Source organism: Rhyacophila brunnea, unplaced genomic scaffold, assembly GCF_057557595.1.
Source record: "Rhyacophila brunnea isolate RB1 unplaced genomic scaffold, BYU_Rbru_1.0 scaffold_17, whole genome shotgun sequence".
Lineage (NCBI taxonomy): Eukaryota > Metazoa > Arthropoda > Insecta > Trichoptera > Rhyacophilidae > Rhyacophila > Rhyacophila brunnea.
The window spans coordinates 30,212,482-30,230,456 of record NW_028232827.1 but is presented as its reverse complement, the minus strand read 5'-3'; the positions used below and the strand labels follow the sequence as shown (position 1 = coordinate 30,230,456).

General features: G+C 36.8%; 1 protein-coding gene across 1 annotated transcript in view; it reads right to left on the bottom strand.

Annotated features, from left to right (window-relative positions):
• Nucleotides 1–3,559: 3,559 nt before the first annotated feature.
• Nucleotides 3,560–17,975, bottom strand: part of RhoGAP1A (Rho GTPase activating protein at 1A) — a 60,726-nt gene continuing 46,310 nt past the window's right edge. Inside the window, exons 12-20 of the mRNA XM_085944255.1 lie at nt 17,359–17,481; nt 16,061–16,246; nt 15,421–15,618; nt 14,849–15,047; nt 14,321–14,520; nt 11,554–11,720; nt 9,035–9,174; nt 8,539–8,812; nt 3,560–7,297 (exon numbers count right to left, since the gene is read on the bottom strand). Of these exons, the coding sequence (XP_085800381.1) occupies nt 7,075–7,297; nt 8,539–8,812; nt 9,035–9,174; nt 11,554–11,720; nt 14,321–14,520; nt 14,849–15,047; nt 15,421–15,618; nt 16,061–16,246; nt 17,359–17,481 (1,710 nt within the window). The 3' untranslated portion in view covers nt 3,560–7,074. The remainder of the gene's footprint in view (nt 7,298–8,538; nt 8,813–9,034; nt 9,175–11,553; nt 11,721–14,320; nt 14,521–14,848; nt 15,048–15,420; nt 15,619–16,060; nt 16,247–17,358; nt 17,482–17,975) is intronic.

Genomic DNA, 17,975 nt, shown 5'->3' with positions numbered 1-17,975 from the left:
TACGTTTAATAGAGTATGCAAATCTGCACATTATGGTATACTGCAAACCCCCAAAAGTCTACTGTTTACGTTTGAAATCACGTTTCGAAAGATCAATATTTTTTCAAACCACCTTAAGTCCACAAGCTAAAGGTGAACGATGGCACCTATCATTTTCCTTAATTTCTAACAATAATAACATAAAATGGATGTAGAAGTGGATTTTGTGGATCCAGACAAAGCCAGAAAGAGGTCGAGCACCGAAGCTAAGAAGAAAAATCCTTGTAGCCATCGTGGGTATTAGATTCAATTATCTTACAATATCTCACATGTTACAACCATTTGTATTACAAGATATGATAAAACTGCATTTTTCTCAGTTTGACATTCAGTGGACTTTACGACGTTTGATATGTGTCAACACATATATAATTAAGTTTGCTTAAAAACCAAAATTGTATTCCCATTTTTACTGCGCGATTTCAAATGCAACGAGGTATCCAAATATTGTTCCCCAAAAAAGTATCCATTTATTTTCATCGGTCGTGAAAGAAAACAAACGTTAGGATACTTTCATAATAGTTTGACAAATGCTTACAGTGCAGTACAGTAAAAACAATGGTTCAGTTCGTGGATTGCATGCGTACGAATGCCTACGAGTTCATGCTTATCGGCTGGCAGGTGTTTAGTACGGCTCACCATCCGCACGCACACCATCGACCAACGGATTAATTGTTTTGTTTTTACTGTACTAGCCAATGACAGTTATTAATGGACGAGGCACTCTATACAGTAGCTAGCAAGTAAATTCGGGCATTCGCATGTATAGGTAGACGTCACGCAATTTCCATTATGCAATATCACGCATCGGGAATTTATAGCAATATGACCTTTATTGTAATGGCATTAGAGCAGTGTTTCTAATGTCAATGTTCATTTGAGCGAACCCGTTCGAACCGAACCATTCGGCAGATGCAACAAAAAGCATCAGGAATTTATAGCAATATCACCTTTATTGTAATGGCGTTAGAACAGATTATGCCATTCGGCAGACCCGACAATAAAGTGAGTGTCATTTTCTTTTCCAAATGATTCGTCCATATTAATGTCATTGGTACTAGTATATTGCCACATCCAAGAATGTTGACAGGTGGCACTGCCACCAGGTCATTTATTCTATTGTCATAAAAATGCCACTAGTATTTGTTTCTGAAAACTTTATGTAATATACTTCATAATAAAATTAGTACGACCAGGTTCCAAAATTAAGTAAAAAAAGTCCTTGCATCACATTTCTATAACACTCTAACACTATAACTATCACGCAAGAAAGATATTGCATGGGGGCTATTTGTATTTTCATGTCATTTCTTAACAATGCAACATGTATAAATAATAAAAAAAAAGCATGTAGTGTATTTGTACTGTTCCCGTCTCATGAAATAAATTCTATTGTTAATGGACTGGCTGTGAAAGCTTTTCTTATGCGATTTTTAAGCTTCAACAACATTCTAACAGTACATACAATAAAAAATATCTAAACTACAATTTACAATAATAAATAAATCCATTAGATAATTGTGACAATTCAAAACCCTACAAGCGTTTAAAAAAACATTTAGATAATTTTCTATCGCCGATAATCATTACGAGATCGAAGACATCGCGCGACAATAATCAATTAATTCATAATTTTACACAGAAAGCCGGTTTCCTAGAGGAATAATTTCAAATATACGCTGCCCGTTTTAAATCAGAAATATCACCTAATCATTGGAATCAGCTGAAGTCTTTATACTGACAGTAATAGTACTAATATTAAATCCGCAGCCTCCAGAACAAACATCTCACAAGCAAGTCTATATAGGTAAATTCAATAGAGGCAATTCAAAAATTGTTTGCGTACGGTTGTCTTTCTCTTATACAACAATTAATGACTTGAGTATTTAATATCGGCTGCCTCGAGTAAACACACCATAAATGGCTACTTAGCGTCTGGGCACACTGCTCCCATAAATTCGCAGCCACACTAGCTGTATTTGCTAATACGAAAGTGCAGTATTGTCAGTAATTGCAGAGTAGTACCGTAATGCAAAATAGTCACATACTCTCATGTTATCGTTCTGCAACATCCTATGGACGCACAGCGCTTTGCGTCTTATACGTTCTGTCCAGGATTAATGTGGCTCATGTGTGGCAGAGATGTTTATGTTTCTGTAATTGAGCATAATTAAGCAGAAAGCAGCCAGTCCACACAGAACACAAACTGAGAAATAAGCACTTTTGTGTTATTTGAATATTGGCTTTTATGATGATAAACACCATAATAAATGGATGCCAATAACTCTTGAGGAGGTAAATGGAATATTTATGTTATTTTAATTTACTGTGACTATTTTCTGAAAATTGAAGGTGGCATGGCATATTCAACAGCTAGTGAATTTTTCTTCATGAACATTGTATGAAGAAAGCCTATGTGATTTATGCAAAATTGTGGACTGGTTACTTTCCGCATAACTACACTCAATTTCGGTCAGTGTGACCAGGCCTCTATACAATAAATTTTCTTCTTATACTTGATGTTGACCTATAGTCTGCATTATAATCGGATCATATATTTTTGAAATTGAGTCCCAGCTATCTTTCAATTTTTTCTTGATATGCCAACTCGGCCAAATTGAAAACAGCCATCAGGTTTTCCGTGCAATACAATTTATAGGATCCTAGTTTTGCCCATCCTTTCCACGAAAGCAACATTCCAGAATTTTTCAAGTTTTCTTCACAATCAGACCACATCTTTGTCTTCTTCGTTTTTATGTGATCTCTGAAGGTTTTGCCTGCAATGCATCTGAGTGTCGTAATTTCTAGGCTTTGCAACACACATTTGGTTTCGGCTGTGTCTGCTCTAACAAAACACAGCCCCGGATAAATTCCTCCATTCTGATCAGTCTTCTTCTCTCTTTCTCCAGTTATCGACGTCAATATATCATGTATCCACACCAAGCGGTGGTATAACCTCTCTCTTATCAGTCGAATATGAGGTTTTATCAGGTGACCGGAACATCACAACTGTTCAGGTAAACTTGATGACATCATGCTAGATTACTTTATGTTATAGCTGTCTCTGCTTTTTTATCATGTAGCATCTGCAAGGTATAGATCATTCTTGCAGAATCGGGGGCTCCCAGTCATTTAAAACGTCTCTTCGAGATCACATTCATTGAAGAGGAATAGTGTGCTTCTCACAACTTTGCGTTTGTGACGCTATCTGACAGAAATCAGATACCATCTCTTACAGAAAAAAACTGTTGTATAAAAGAGCACCTTTATTCAATTACATTCAAACAACTGTAGAATTGCTTGTATTAAATCACAACTCACTACAATAAAACCCCGTTAATTCGAAATTCGTCATTAATCAGTAAATCAAAATATTTGGCAAAATTCATAAAATCGATTTATAGTGATTTCCAATAATTTGATGAATGAACCATAATAGTCACCATTGATATTAATCTGTACGAAATTGTATCGGAAACAGAAACAAAGATATAACATTTAACATTATTTTTTTGCCTTAAATTTTGTATTTTATAATTCAAATTATTTCGGTCCCGTCTATTTCGAATTAATGGGGTTTTACTGTACCACACACCTATACAATCTACACTTAAATTATCGTAAAAACAGAGGGAACTAGAATATTTCTAGTGGCACCACTTATCCCTTGTACTTTACGTTCACATAACTCCTAAATACTCGCTAGCAATTAATTTTAATATTATACACGAGTAATGATAACGATGTAATAAATTAACTCCCCTTCAAGGCTCATCATCCTAGAATTTTATTCTTTAATAAGAAATACAGCGACACCGTCAACTTCTCCAATGTTAATTTGTTACAATCCCCGAAGATCTGTGAAATAATAACAGTAAATACCAGAATGTTGCGTGCCGACATAACCACAAGACGTTGCGTCTTTTCCTTCTATGCCCTGCACGGACATCGCCCGCTGGCTGGCTTTCACACATCCTACAAGTGCGAAGTGTGGTAGTAGTAATAGTTAGATATTACAGTGGGCGGAAGCCGTTATGCTGTGATTTTTGGACTAAGACTGAGACGTATAGAATGTCGATGGTACAAAAATAGAATGTTAGTGAGGTAACAAGTAAGGTAGTCAACACTGCTAGTCTTTCATGTTCGCATATATAATCGATACTTTGATTTACTAATAATTTTCCTTTATCGGAAACAAGTAGACAACATTAAAAACTATTAATTTCTGGATAAGCTGTCAGATTTGTTGGTTATTCTACCCAACTTGCCGTGTCCGGAAACTTGTACGCACGCAGTTCGCCGTATCACACTTTACCGTGAAATGTTGTATCGGAAATATATGGCCGTATACTAAAGACCGTCCAACCTCTTTTGTCCAACTTCTTATACTATCGTATAGTATAGATGTGTTAACAAGAGTTGAGGCGAAGCAATACTTACAAAAATTTGTTTTGAGACGTTTTGTTTTTTTTGAGACGCTTTTGAGACGCATTGTTTACAAAAAGAATGTTTCAAATTTCTAAATCAACATCAACGTGTATGCATGTTGTCCTCTTTTCGCTATAAGCGCAATAAGTAGGCGTAAACGAGACAAACAACTGTTTCTCGTAGACGTTGTGCTATGCCCGTTGCCTCAGAAATGCACCAATACACACAATCTTTTGTATCTGTGTTCGCACCAACTCTGGCTGAGAGACATATACCTACTGACATAAAATTCATGTCGAAATAAAACACGGTTCTTGTCGGTTCACACTTTACAGGAAGTCAGCAGCAAGCAAATTTTGAAAATAGCCGATATACAGGATTATTTGTTAGGTTAGGTTTTCATTCTTGAATTCATGAATTCTGCCAAAATCAGCTATGAAAATTGAATTAATGTTTATATTGAATCTAATAAAATTGGAGACCGTATAGTATGTAATCGTAGTAGGTAATCTCTTTCCGATAAGAAAGCTCACGGCGAACTGTGCCATGGTGGTCAATTTACATGTAACCCCAACTTTCGTGCTCGCACTCATTCTCCATTAAAAACTAATTACCCCAAAATGTCTAATTAGTTTTAGTGGTATTCTATGTGTCTCGGATTACGTTAATTCAAAATAGATTCCTTCACATTTTATATTATACTGTATTATCCAGCCAAATGAATAATATGTAGTAAGTTCTACAGTCAAACGTCGAGGAGAACCTGCTTCCAATATGGTACCAAAAGAAGAAGAAATAAAAAAAGGATACACAACATTGAGCAGGTGAAAAGGTGAACTGTAATATCATATTAGGTTTCATTACACTCTGGTATTGAAAGTTAAAATTTCACAAACTACGCACAGTCTATTCGCATATACAAACTTCCGTTATTACGCGATTTATAAATCATTGTTCCCAGTTTGCTACATAATATGTATCAGCAAATATTTAGGAAGTTTTTTAGGAAAACATTGTCAAGTTTTCGTTAAACGTAAATTATTATTATAAAGCCACTTTTGTCTTGAATTATATGAAAGTTCCACATTATTTTAACATTCATAGTCTGGCCTACATTACGATATGTCATAAGGGTAAAAAAAGTACAAAAAAATGATACGATTTTTTAAAATAAATTATGCTGTCATCGAAAGTCATATAATATGTATTATTACAATCAAATATACCAAAGTAGACTTGTAACCATTCTAAGTATGTTTTGGTTCTAAAAAATATGATACTTTTAGTCAGTGATTTTCAAACTTTTTCGTCTCATGGTGCCCTTTGTATCGAAAGTGTTTTTCACGGCGCCCAAAAAAAACATTAATTTGTGGGACGGGAAGGCATAGTGTTCTAAATGCCATTTTACAAATTTCATTAATTTCGATTTATTGAATATTTTTATATGCCAGGACTCTGAAATCATTTCGAATTACAAAATTCGAATTAAAGATATAGTTTTATATGAAAATAATGTTGAAAGGACTTTTTTTTGCGAAAATTTCGAATTACGGCGAATTTCAAATTATCAGTGTTCTTACTAACGAGGTTTTACTGTAATGAGTCTGAGGTACAGACATAATAACAAATAGTATTATTTTTGCTTATTCAACTGTTTGATAGCCTAAACGGCAAAACCTCTGATATTCTTATAAACACAACTGAATTTTTTAACATAGTTTCCCTGGATAAGTTTACTTCGGTATATTTGCTTATCATAATATCATACCTAACAGATATTCATTACTGCATATGAACAAATCTATAGATTTGAACCTTTAGTCTTCTTTCGATAATTTGCAAATTTCCTTGTTATTATTAATGAAATATGCCATTCATACCCCTCCTGCACATATCACAAAAAATGTTATATTCTCATTCGACACAATTTACTATACTTCTGACACTTTTGTTTATGAATGATTCCAAAAAATGTAATAAAAAAATTTGGGACAATGTGAAGCGCTTAGTTACAAAATACATTAAAATGACAGCGATTCAAGATGCTGAATTCAATAGGTCAAAACAACACTGACGTATTATGAGTATAGTCAATTGAAAGTTACCGATCGTCACCCCAGTTTTCTATCTCATGTGAACTTAGTTGTCTCTCGCGTTAACCGTGATTCAGATTTGAATCAAAATTTCATAAGCGTATTTCAAATGCTCGTAAAGATATTTATATTATAAAGAATTTGGAGACCAAACTGCATGCTATATCGTTGATTTTTCCTTATGACAAAATAAATATGGAGTGATAATGCAACTATTATACACTTCAATAAGATCGAGTTACGTTATGTTATGTCACATTTTTGGTTCTTTTTTAAGATTCCATTGACGGTATAAACTTCAAAATACACCGATCTTGAACAACATTTTTCTCGATGCAAGAATCTCAAGCACTGTAAGACGTGGAAACGCTGATGGCACACTCTGAGGTTTCCTTCACCCGGGTGAAACTCGAGAGAGTGCATGTACATTGTTTGAAAGTAAGCGCTTCACGTGTTATCCGACTCGGGCGGGGCGAATACGATGCGTGATGACTTAGGGCGTGCGGGGGTGGAATCAGCTGGCGTCCTTGGCGGAGGTGATCCTGGAGGTGAGGTGGCGGTGCTGCAGCAGGCAGTAGAGAATGCCGGCCTGCGCCATGACATCCACCGTGCCTGACGCCAGCAGGTCTCTCTGCTTGCCCTGCTCGACCCGCGTGGACGGCCGCAGCAATGTCGGTCCGAACACCGTCGCAAGATTGTTCAGCGACATCTTATTGTCCACTTCATGCTGGTTCACCCTGGAAAACGCAATGAAAAAATCAAAATGTCATCCAAGCCACAGATATTGAAAAAAAGACCTTTCTCTATGGAAATGAAGCCTTTGTATGATAATATAATAAATAAAGGTGATGTCATTTTGATTTATTAAGATAATTAAAAGTTTTTCATTTTTTATTCAGAAAAAAATATATGTACAATGTACATATATTGATGATACATGTATGTCATACATGTATCATGGGTTACTGTCAAAAGTTGGTAAGTCTCGAAATCATGTTATGGAGTAAATGCAAATTTCTTTGTGCTTTATGTGCATGTTCTATATATTGGATAATCTATAATTTTTTTCTAGCATACATGTTTATATTATATAGACACATACTGTCGAACAAGATCTTCTTGGCTACGTGTTAAAACTGTGAACTAACAAGCTCCTCCCATTTTTAACCGCACTTTGATTATAGTGCCTTCCGATTAGCAACGAGTTGTCCACGTGTTAAGACTGTGAACTAAACCAGCTCCTCCTATTTAGTCGACGACAGCGACTTCCAGCTTGTGCCTAAATATTCTTGTTGGACAGTAATCCGTTGTTAACTCTAAATAATTAAATTATCGACTTACCAATTTTTGGCAGCAACACTAAAATACATTTTTTTGAACACTACAACCCAATGATAGTATGTTGTGTGGTAAAAGAAGTGAAACAATCAGAAACACCCAAAATTGAGAAAATCACATATATAAATGTGTTGTGACCTCATCAGGAATCAAACCCGGAGCCCCCGAATGGGAAGCCAATGCCTTACACACTGGACTACAAGGGTTAGCTGTACGTTCCGCCCACTATTTGGCCGAATTCAAAGCACACATAACAGGACACTTAAAAATCCTGTCCTCACTTACACCTCGGAAACCTGGGCAACTCTGCAAAATGAATGACCCCTGAACATTTTTGAAAGAAAAATTATCTATCGTATTGAAGATGCAATGCCAAACTCTAATATCTATTAGATTGCAGCTCAGTTCAATCAATTAAGATCGGGAGACTGCGCTGGCTAAGTCATGCGTACCGTATAAATGACAGTGAACGGGCGCAAAGAGAGAAATTTAATAGGACACAGAGGCAGGTCAAAAATTTATTGGCAAGATGGAATTACCAATGACTGCTTTATACTTGGGGTACTAAACTGGAAAGCGAACACTGAGGAGATTTAATAGGTTTCTGGGATGTTTCAAATTATGTGAATTCATTTAGTACCTGATGAAATGGTTAAGCAAAAAGTCGATGCACTTTTTATTCTGATCGGGTAACTGCGTCAAGCAGTGCTGCAAGGCCCTCTGCCTGGTATTGTTGGTGTTGGCCCCGCCCATGTTCACCTCACCCGACGCCTGCCCGCTAAACGCCTGGAAGAACTTGGGGTAGAGGGCATCCGTGAACAGAGCCTCCGGCAGCTCTCGGAGGTACAGCTTCAGTATGCCCGTCACCGAATGGACGTCTACTTCTTTAAGGAGCTGTTCCGCCTCATAGGAATCTGAAAAAACAAACAATTTCACAAATACAACAATGTCTTTTGTCAATTCGGCTTTAGTCCATGTCTGCTCATCAACTGGAACAGATGAATCAATCAAATACCAATATACCAAATACCTGAACAGCGCATCTCTTCAGTATTCGTGTTCTGAGGGCGCAATACTTAGTGCTGTAATAAACATTTACATAATATAAAGGAAACAAATAATGTTTTATTACGTACTTGTTTCAAAGGACTTTTTCAATTTGGCAAGATCTGAAGCAGACCCGGACACCCGGTAAACACCGACCTCTGCCATTCCCCGCCTCTCCACTTCCCGAACGCACGACGTCACTATGAACGGGATGTCTCGCTTCTGTCGCCTGTAAATTAATATAATAAACATATTTACTTATTTTTCAGAGTACTGTACACTCTCAGGAATTCGCCGCTCGATTATCCGACAACTACTATAATCCGCCGTTATTTTTACTAGTTAAAAGCACAAAATCAAGCTCTATAATTCGCCGGTATTCGATTGTCAAATTCAGTAGTCCGCCGCGTACAAGTATACAACGCAAGTGAGACGGGTTTATTTTGAAAACTTCTCCTTTGTAAAACGTACATTCATTGCGAAGAAAGTAATGTACCAGAGAGGGTAAGTGCCCAAGGACTGCTTCACAATTATTCTGTGCTCCAATGCAACCGGGACATACAAACTGAAGCTTTTGGAAGCCAGGAATCCTAAGCCATTCAAGAATATCTGCCTCATTCAACAACTGGTTGTGTCAAGTGATTTACTGTTTAATATTTTTTAGTTAATAAACTTAGTGTATAATTTAGTAAATACTTGATTTTGATTATAAATAAAACCGTAATTTTCTAGCACAAATTTATCAAAAAAAACTATTTTTGTGAAATACCTGTTTTAATTTTTACCATATTTTGTATGTATGCACTATTATAATCCGCCGCTTTCACTAATTGGACACTTGTCTTGTTTTTGGGGTGGCGGATTACTGAGAGAGTACTGTATACATTGTACAAACAAATTTAATAATGTTACGATGAGAAACCGTGGTCACTTGGCCTTGGGAGTATAATGAGCACTCCGGTGGAAATACACAATGAAAATAAATAAGTATGATTGACAAAGTTCAGTATACACTATATATATATACATAATTTGAAAACATCTCATGCATATACACAAGAAAAAATGATTATGCAGAAAAAAAATATGACACCCGACGGGACTTGAACCTGTATCTGCTGGATTCGCGCCAGTATGCTTTTCCAATTAAGCTGTAGACATCTTAAGTGTCAATTACATTGAGCTACTTTACGAGCTGTTTGTTGGCGAATTTACAATCTGCCTGTAAAGTCGCCCAGTGTAATCATCGAACAAGCTAACAAGCAGATTGTAAACACTCTACCGAGAAAAGTTGAAAGCCGGTCAACTTTACACGCTACACACCGGCGTGTGGGCCAACTGCGTCTGCGCAGTAGAGCGTGGTAGCAACCTCCCGGTAAAAAAAACGAACTACGTTCTGTCAAAGTAGTCGCTGGCTTGTGGCTTTATAGCGAAAGGAAAGTTTTGTGTGTCATTATCATAATCGCAGTAGCTGAATCGACCGTTATTAAATTCGCCAACAAACAGCTCGTAAAGTAGCTCAATGTAATTGACGCCTTAATGAACTACGATGATTTTAACTAATAGTCGGTACATGAAATGCTTATCGAATTGCGTTATAATGTTGGCTCTCGGTTTTAGTATATTAAATTAAGGTAGGTATCAATTAATTCCTTAATTACTAAGCGACGTCGCGGATCACTTCATTATTTAGTTTTTATAACGTACTTAGACTTTAATAGCTAATAATTTAATAAACTATTTCTTTTATTCAACGAATAAGACACAAGGTTTGAGAATGTAACACTCTATATACTGAATATACATAAATTGAAAACATCTCATGCATAATATTATACACACTAGAAAAAATCATTCTGCGAAGAAATGCTACTTTGGCCTGTTACGACATTTTAAGTCCCGCATACTATCTCGCCGAACTAAAAGCACTCTTTACAAGACACTTGTAAAGCCAGTGCTCACCTACGCATCGGAAACCTGGACATTAACTCTGCGAAATGAACGAGGCCTGAACATCTTTGAAAGAAAAATTCTCCACCGTATCTATGGACCGATCAGGGACGGCACAAATTGGAGGAGAAGATATAATGCTGAGCTCTACGGACTGTACGAAGATTGCAGCGCAGTTCAATTAATTAAGATTGGGAGACTGCGATGGCTAGGTCATGTGCACCGTATGAATGATAATGAACCGGCAAAGAGAGTGATGTCCAGCAATCCAATAGGGCGTAGAAGAAGAGGCAGGCCAAAGATTCGCTGGTTGGATGGAGCTGCCAGTGACTGCCGTATTCTGGGGGTACCAAATTGGAAAGCGGCCACACTGGATAGGGACAGGTGGAGGGAGCTGTTGGAGGAGGCCAGGACCCACCCCGGGTTGTCGCGATGATGATGATGATGAGAAAAAATCATTTTGTAGAATTGTCAAGTGTTCAGTTTATAGAATGATACATTTTCAAATCTTGTCTCTTTTTCATTGAATAAAAATAGTTTATCCACTATTTATGTCAGATCTCCACAGCTTACCTCCACGCTTCGCCACTGCCATCTGGTGTCCACATGCTGTACCTAAGGGAACGGATAAAAAGCACTTTTACGACGCGTTACTTACTTGCAAACCTGTTGAATCTTAGCACCGAATAGAGCTCCTGGTTTGGCGGTTGGAACTCTCCTAAGCGTCACCTCGGAGGGAACGAATCGTATCCACATGGTGAGGGCCGAGCTGCCCATGGTCAGGTTCCTGTGGCACTGCTGGTCTCCCAGCCATTGCCGACTCAGCTACAAATTAAAACAAATTAAAACAAAATAAATACGATATATTTTAGTACAATATTTAATGAGGTAATTATGATTGTGATAATTCTAGAGTCATTGCAGGTGCCATTCCTCTAGAATTATCACAGGGTATTTGATATTCGATTATTTATATCACATCTTTAATAGACATAGTGATACATATGAAAACAACATATAAAATGCAACAATGAACAACAATGCAAACGTGCCAGTCGCGTTGTCAGCACTAAATGAGTTATATTAACTAGCGATTACACGCAACTTATTTCTAAGTAGACATTTTACTAAGCTCACATGATCATCAAGTTAGATGTAGGCCCTCTACCTGAAGTGCACCTTACCTCACCTCACCACTCCACCAATGCTATCTGACCAATTTACCAACTCATCGATCGAACATCACGATTCACGATGAATTGTTACAAGTGTATTATTTTCGAGAAGTTTTATCTTGTAGCTTCGGAATCTTGAGATATCTAGATGAAACTACTAAATTCTATAAGCTGTGCAGGTTTCATTAATATTGGTCCAGTAGTTTTTGATCAATAACAGAACATCAAGAAAATATAAAAAAAAATTTCAGGTAGTCAACTCCAAAAAATGTTTTTTTTTTTATGCTAGATTACTTTCTAAAAAGTACTTGACATTAGGTGATTTTCAGAACTCACTAAATTCAACATCAAATCGCTTAAAAAACCTACTAAATATGGGACTAATTTTCAATAGCTAGTGGATTTTCAAACAGCGTCGGCTCTATATTACGACCGTACACCCTGGATAAACGTCAGATTTCTTTCATCAATACTTGAAAGCATCTAAGCGAGATTTTTTGGGCATAGACAATCATCGAAAAAACCGCTATTATATGGCGAAAATGCTATTATAAGCGTAGACAATAAGTACAAATATAAAAATCATTTACAATGTAAGTATAAAATTCAAACATTTTAAATTAATAAAATTCGCCGTTTTCAAAAATCAGTAGGTATAGCATAACAGAGTTCGCCAATGCATTCCATAAAATTTAAATAATTATAAAGTAACCTAAAACATTCGTGCACACACCAAAGCGAATTATTCGCAGCGAATAATCGCCAATCAAGCTCGTATTGGCTTACGGGAAAGAGCACGCGACGTTCAGATTTCGGAAGGGAATTAAGTTATTTTGTTACAAAGTTCAATATGGAGCGCTGCGATTGTTTGACGTTTCGGTATCGAGCATTCAAATAATATATCAATAATTTTATATTATCATTGATACAATTATTTGTCTCCGACACTGCCATCCATTCGCATTTACCACGTCAAAATAACCCGAAAAAAGCACCCGCATCGATATGGAAGGTCCGGTCAAAAGAGTCTCAAAAAATAGCCAAATATATGACAAATTGATGGCTTTCATTGTATCTTTTGATCCCCTGCGTGAATATATGTTACGTTTGTTCATTAACAACAGGTAAGTAGGGAGCATTACAGCGGCATTGGCTTTTTTTGAGACTCTTTTGACCGGACCTTCCGTACCGATGGCGGGCGCTTTTTTCGTGATATTTTGACGGGGTACTTGGTGAATATTCGCGTTGGTTTGTGCGAGCCTTAAACCTTCATATAAAAACGCTCTAAATAGGTAAGTAGGTGTGCGAAAATAAGGAACATTTTTCAAAATAACGTTATAGATAACAATATTTTATATATAAAATTGGGCCGTGTTAGCTAAACGACATTGTTATAATTTCAGATAATTCCGACTCAAATTTGATCAATAAAATAAGAAATACGAGTGATAATGGCTTGGATGGCTTGTATTTACTCTTTGATTAGTGATTGTTCTTATAACATTGTAATATTTATAGCCATTTGGGTCATAAATTCCTATTCTAATCAGAATTGGTTTATTCTTCTCAGATGTATACATTGCTTCATTATTTATCAACATTTGTTTCGATATGAATGTCGCGCACCGACATTGAAACAAAATAATGTTAAAATTTATTTTTTACATTGCTTATGTACCTTTTTCTACTCTAAATGGGCCCCGCGGGAGATTAATATTCACGTTATATTGGATCGCTATTTTCATGATAATCACATATTGCTTTGTATTCAAACAGTTGAGATGTATAATTTATCATATTTAAATGCACGTGATTTAACGAAACATTCATATACCTATACACATATTGTATCAAAATGTCAGTGGTAGCAATCGGTGATTGCCAGCTGTTTTGCTAGACCTAGCAGCCTGAGGTGGTATCATACAACATTCTGAAGGCCAGACTCCAGACTAAACTACACGGATGACCTCAAATTTGTATTGGCAGTGACAAGGGAAATCTATGGCGTCATCTATGCATTCTTCACAATAATTGTATTAAAATCCAACACCATGTCATTAGGATGCCAAGCTGTCCTAACAAGACCCAGCGAGACAGACTGGCGAGAGCCAGCTGGCTCAGCTAGTATTGGTTTGAATCTCATTGCACAAAAGCCTTTTCTAGAAGAATTAATTGACCATATTCTATGCTTGCCTCAAATATTTTCCATGCTATTGGGGATAAGAAAACCAATCGTGGACAATAACTCACTTTGAGAGTGCATTTCCCTCTGAGCTGTGGCCTGACACCGCCTGAATCTTCATAGAGCAGCACCCGCACATTCTGCGAGCCTTCCAACTCGATCACGAACGTCTCATTCCACTTGGGCTGGCAGGAGTGGCATACCAGCCGACTCTTCGCCTTGCGGAAGTAGTGGCCATACGAGTCCACCTCCACGCACACGTACATGTCTGAAAGAGAAAAAAAATAGTGGATGTAGAAGTGAAACTTATGAATCAGATCATGGCATTTTCTAGTTTATTGTGTATTCGGTATTGGTAATTCATCTGTTGAAATGTCATGACTAGTGTATAGCTCAAAATTACCTATTAAAGTATAACGTCTCGTCAATGGTAGAATTGGAGAAATAACAGATAGAGGTTTACGGTTGATGATTGTAAAATAACATGCACGCCATTAGTTTACATGTGTACCTAGATGAAGTCGGATTATCACCCAGAGAGAATGGGGACTTGCGATTATAATATGAGATATATACAATAACAGAACAATCATTACCGGAAGGTGCCTCCAGCGGCCTCATGAGTTCGCCGATGTTCAGATGCAGATCTCCCAAGAGAAGACTTTCGTCTCGACCCGACCGCATCAGGTACGATCCCATGTCCGTGTTTAGGTACGATCGGCACGCTGTCACCCACGCTTGAAGCTCGAGGATGGATGGAGGAGCACCCGCAGGGGCAGGGGGCGACGATGTGGTCTGATAATAAAATAACGAACATTATTTATAAGACTTAACCTGATGTTTCCTGTTTTATTTAAGAGGGTACACACGTGAAACACAAAAATTTTCAAGTTTTCGAGACACTTGTTTTCATCACAAACATCATATGAATAAAACAATACAATATATTATTATGTAATATTATATGAGTCTTTTGAAAGATAGATATGTTTATGTGAATATAAAGTATGCTTTCATATGATTTATATGACTAAATATTGTGCATGTGAAAAAAATAAATAGTGTGTAGAGTGCCTTGTGAAATTAAGTGTGCCTTGTATTTGATCAAAGCCAATTTACTATGTGTGCGTTACTAAAGATATTAACCGTAACGTGAAACTCTTAATACCTGAAGAGCATGGATAGAATCGATCCACTGCGTCCTCTCAAAGTCAGAGCTGAGGAAGAAGGTCTGGGCTCTCTGATTGGATTTAGAGCCCACGCGGAACACCAGGTTGGGAGAGGCCAGCACCAGCTGGGCCTCAAGATCTGCTAACTTCTTGCGGTGCTTGTCTGCCAGCCGTGTGCCACCACCTATGCGCATTTTCTGTAAATATTAAGAAAATACATTTGAGATACTAAGCCAATCTCACTATATGCTATTACCAAGTCTCTATAGCAGGGATTCCCAACTATGCATGTATAAGGCAACCATGATGTGTATTCATTTTACAGAATATACACCATAATTTTTATATTTTAAAATTATTTTTTTGTGTATTATTTATTACCTATGTCCAACTATAAATTATCTGTACAAAGTTGGGAACATACCGACATTGCACCTCCAAAACTGGCAATGTGTTTTTTGCAAAACTATACAAGTAAACAGTAAATTGTGAATTTTAATAACTGTATTCTAGAACATAATGGAAGTAATTTTTTGAAGGCGCAAGGATGACATGTAGAGTAGTAAGTTTGTTAAAATTCCACGAGGTTAGTCATTTATTTCATTTATACATAAACATAGGAATCATCTAAGTGTTTACCTTATCATCTATGTGTTTTTCTTCGAGCAGAATCTGATCTCTGACGGTGCAGGCTTGCGATTTCAGCGACACTATGTTTGCGGGAGAAGTTTCCTTCGGCTCAACAGCTGACTCGTCATACACAATTATTTCCGGCAGTGGAATGTACCACTTCAGTTCAAATGTGAATTTCTCTCTGCCAGATGCCTGGAGTGACATAATTCAATTATTAGTTGTTAATTATTGGATATTTGGATATCTTTGAGAGGAGACTATTGAAAAGAATCTTTAGACCTATTCAAGAAAATGCCATTTAGATGTCAAGGTATAAAGAAGAGCAGTACACACTTTATGAGGATGAAAAGATCACATGGCATATAAAAATGCAGAGACTGTGTCGGATCGGCCGCATACATAGAATGACGGAGAAGATACAGCAAGGCTGGCTGTGTATGCAACCCCCGATGGCAAGCTAAGACCTGGGCACCGGAAACTGAGATGGCTGGACAGCAGTGACGAAGGGTGGAGGTAGGCTGTTCAGATCCGCCATAATATTGCACACTAAATTTGTCAGTCATACATACTTGTTTTCATTGAAATAAGACTACATTTTACAGATGGTGTTGGTTAGTTTTTTAAATTCAATTAAACCCTGCGAAAACCAAGCCCTAATAGATAATAGTAAAAAAATACTCATATCTATAAAATTTCTAAAATTATGCAATTAAATCTTACATAAATTTGGATATTTTATAGATAGAATAATAATTTTTATCTATTATAGTTTGGTTTAGACATAGCAAGAATTAAAAAAATGAACCAGCAATATGTGTAATACGTACCTATTCTTAATCTGACGAAAACAAATAAGTAAGAATGAAAAAATGTGTACAATTTTGTCATATCGCCTAAAATATACCAACACTATTAAAGTTTGGTTGAGATAGGGTTTAATTGATTTTTAGAATCCAACCAATACCATCTGTAAATTGTAGTCTTATTTCAATAAAAACATATACATTTGACTGAAAAAGGTTAATGTGCACTATTTATGGCGGATCTTAACAGCCTACCTCCACCCTTCGCCACTGCTGGACAGCGCCACAGGCAATCTAAGAGTGTCAAAGCAACTGGAGAGTATCGGTGCTGGAGAACGTTTTTGAAACACGCCAACACCCGCTATGGATTTTAGTGCCATAAATGATGAATAATTATTGGAGATTTAAGAATGTGATTTTTTTAACTGAATGTGACTTGAACTTGTCCGGATACGATGGTTTTAATTCGGTTGTTGGTGTATATGTATTTGAAATAATTACCTTATACTTGGCGCAGGCGATAACATCATTGAATAAAAATAGATGCCTAAGTTTTCTGTGGCCATCTGCCAACTCCACTATGAAGGAGTTCCTCACCAGTCTTCGTTGTGCTCTATCGGCAGCCTGGAATCAAGGTTTAACAATACTATGAGGTAATGCAGAAATTGAAGTTTAACTAAAGAATTTGGATTCTAGATAGAAGCAATCTTATACGCATTCCGCATTAGAAATTTATTTGTACAGGCGGTTCTCGACTTACATACATAATTGGTTCCTGAAAATGTGTATGAATGTTGAATGTACGAAAGTCTATTATAAAATATTTTGGACAATGAGGACTGGCAGCTTCTCCAGTGAATTTAAAATTATGTAAAGAATACCTCAGTTTAAATTTGTCAAAGCAGCCTTCACTTGCTTGAAATTCCTTGTTAGAATCTTCCAATATGCACAATGAATAATTAAAAAACTCAGAGGGTCACCTTTTTGATGATTATCATCAATTATTCATGATGGCAAAGATCTCTCCATTTCATCCACCACTATGCCATGTCTTTTGGAAACAATCTTTGAAGATGTATTTCCACTGTAGATACAAACGGCCGATTGAAGCAAAAGAT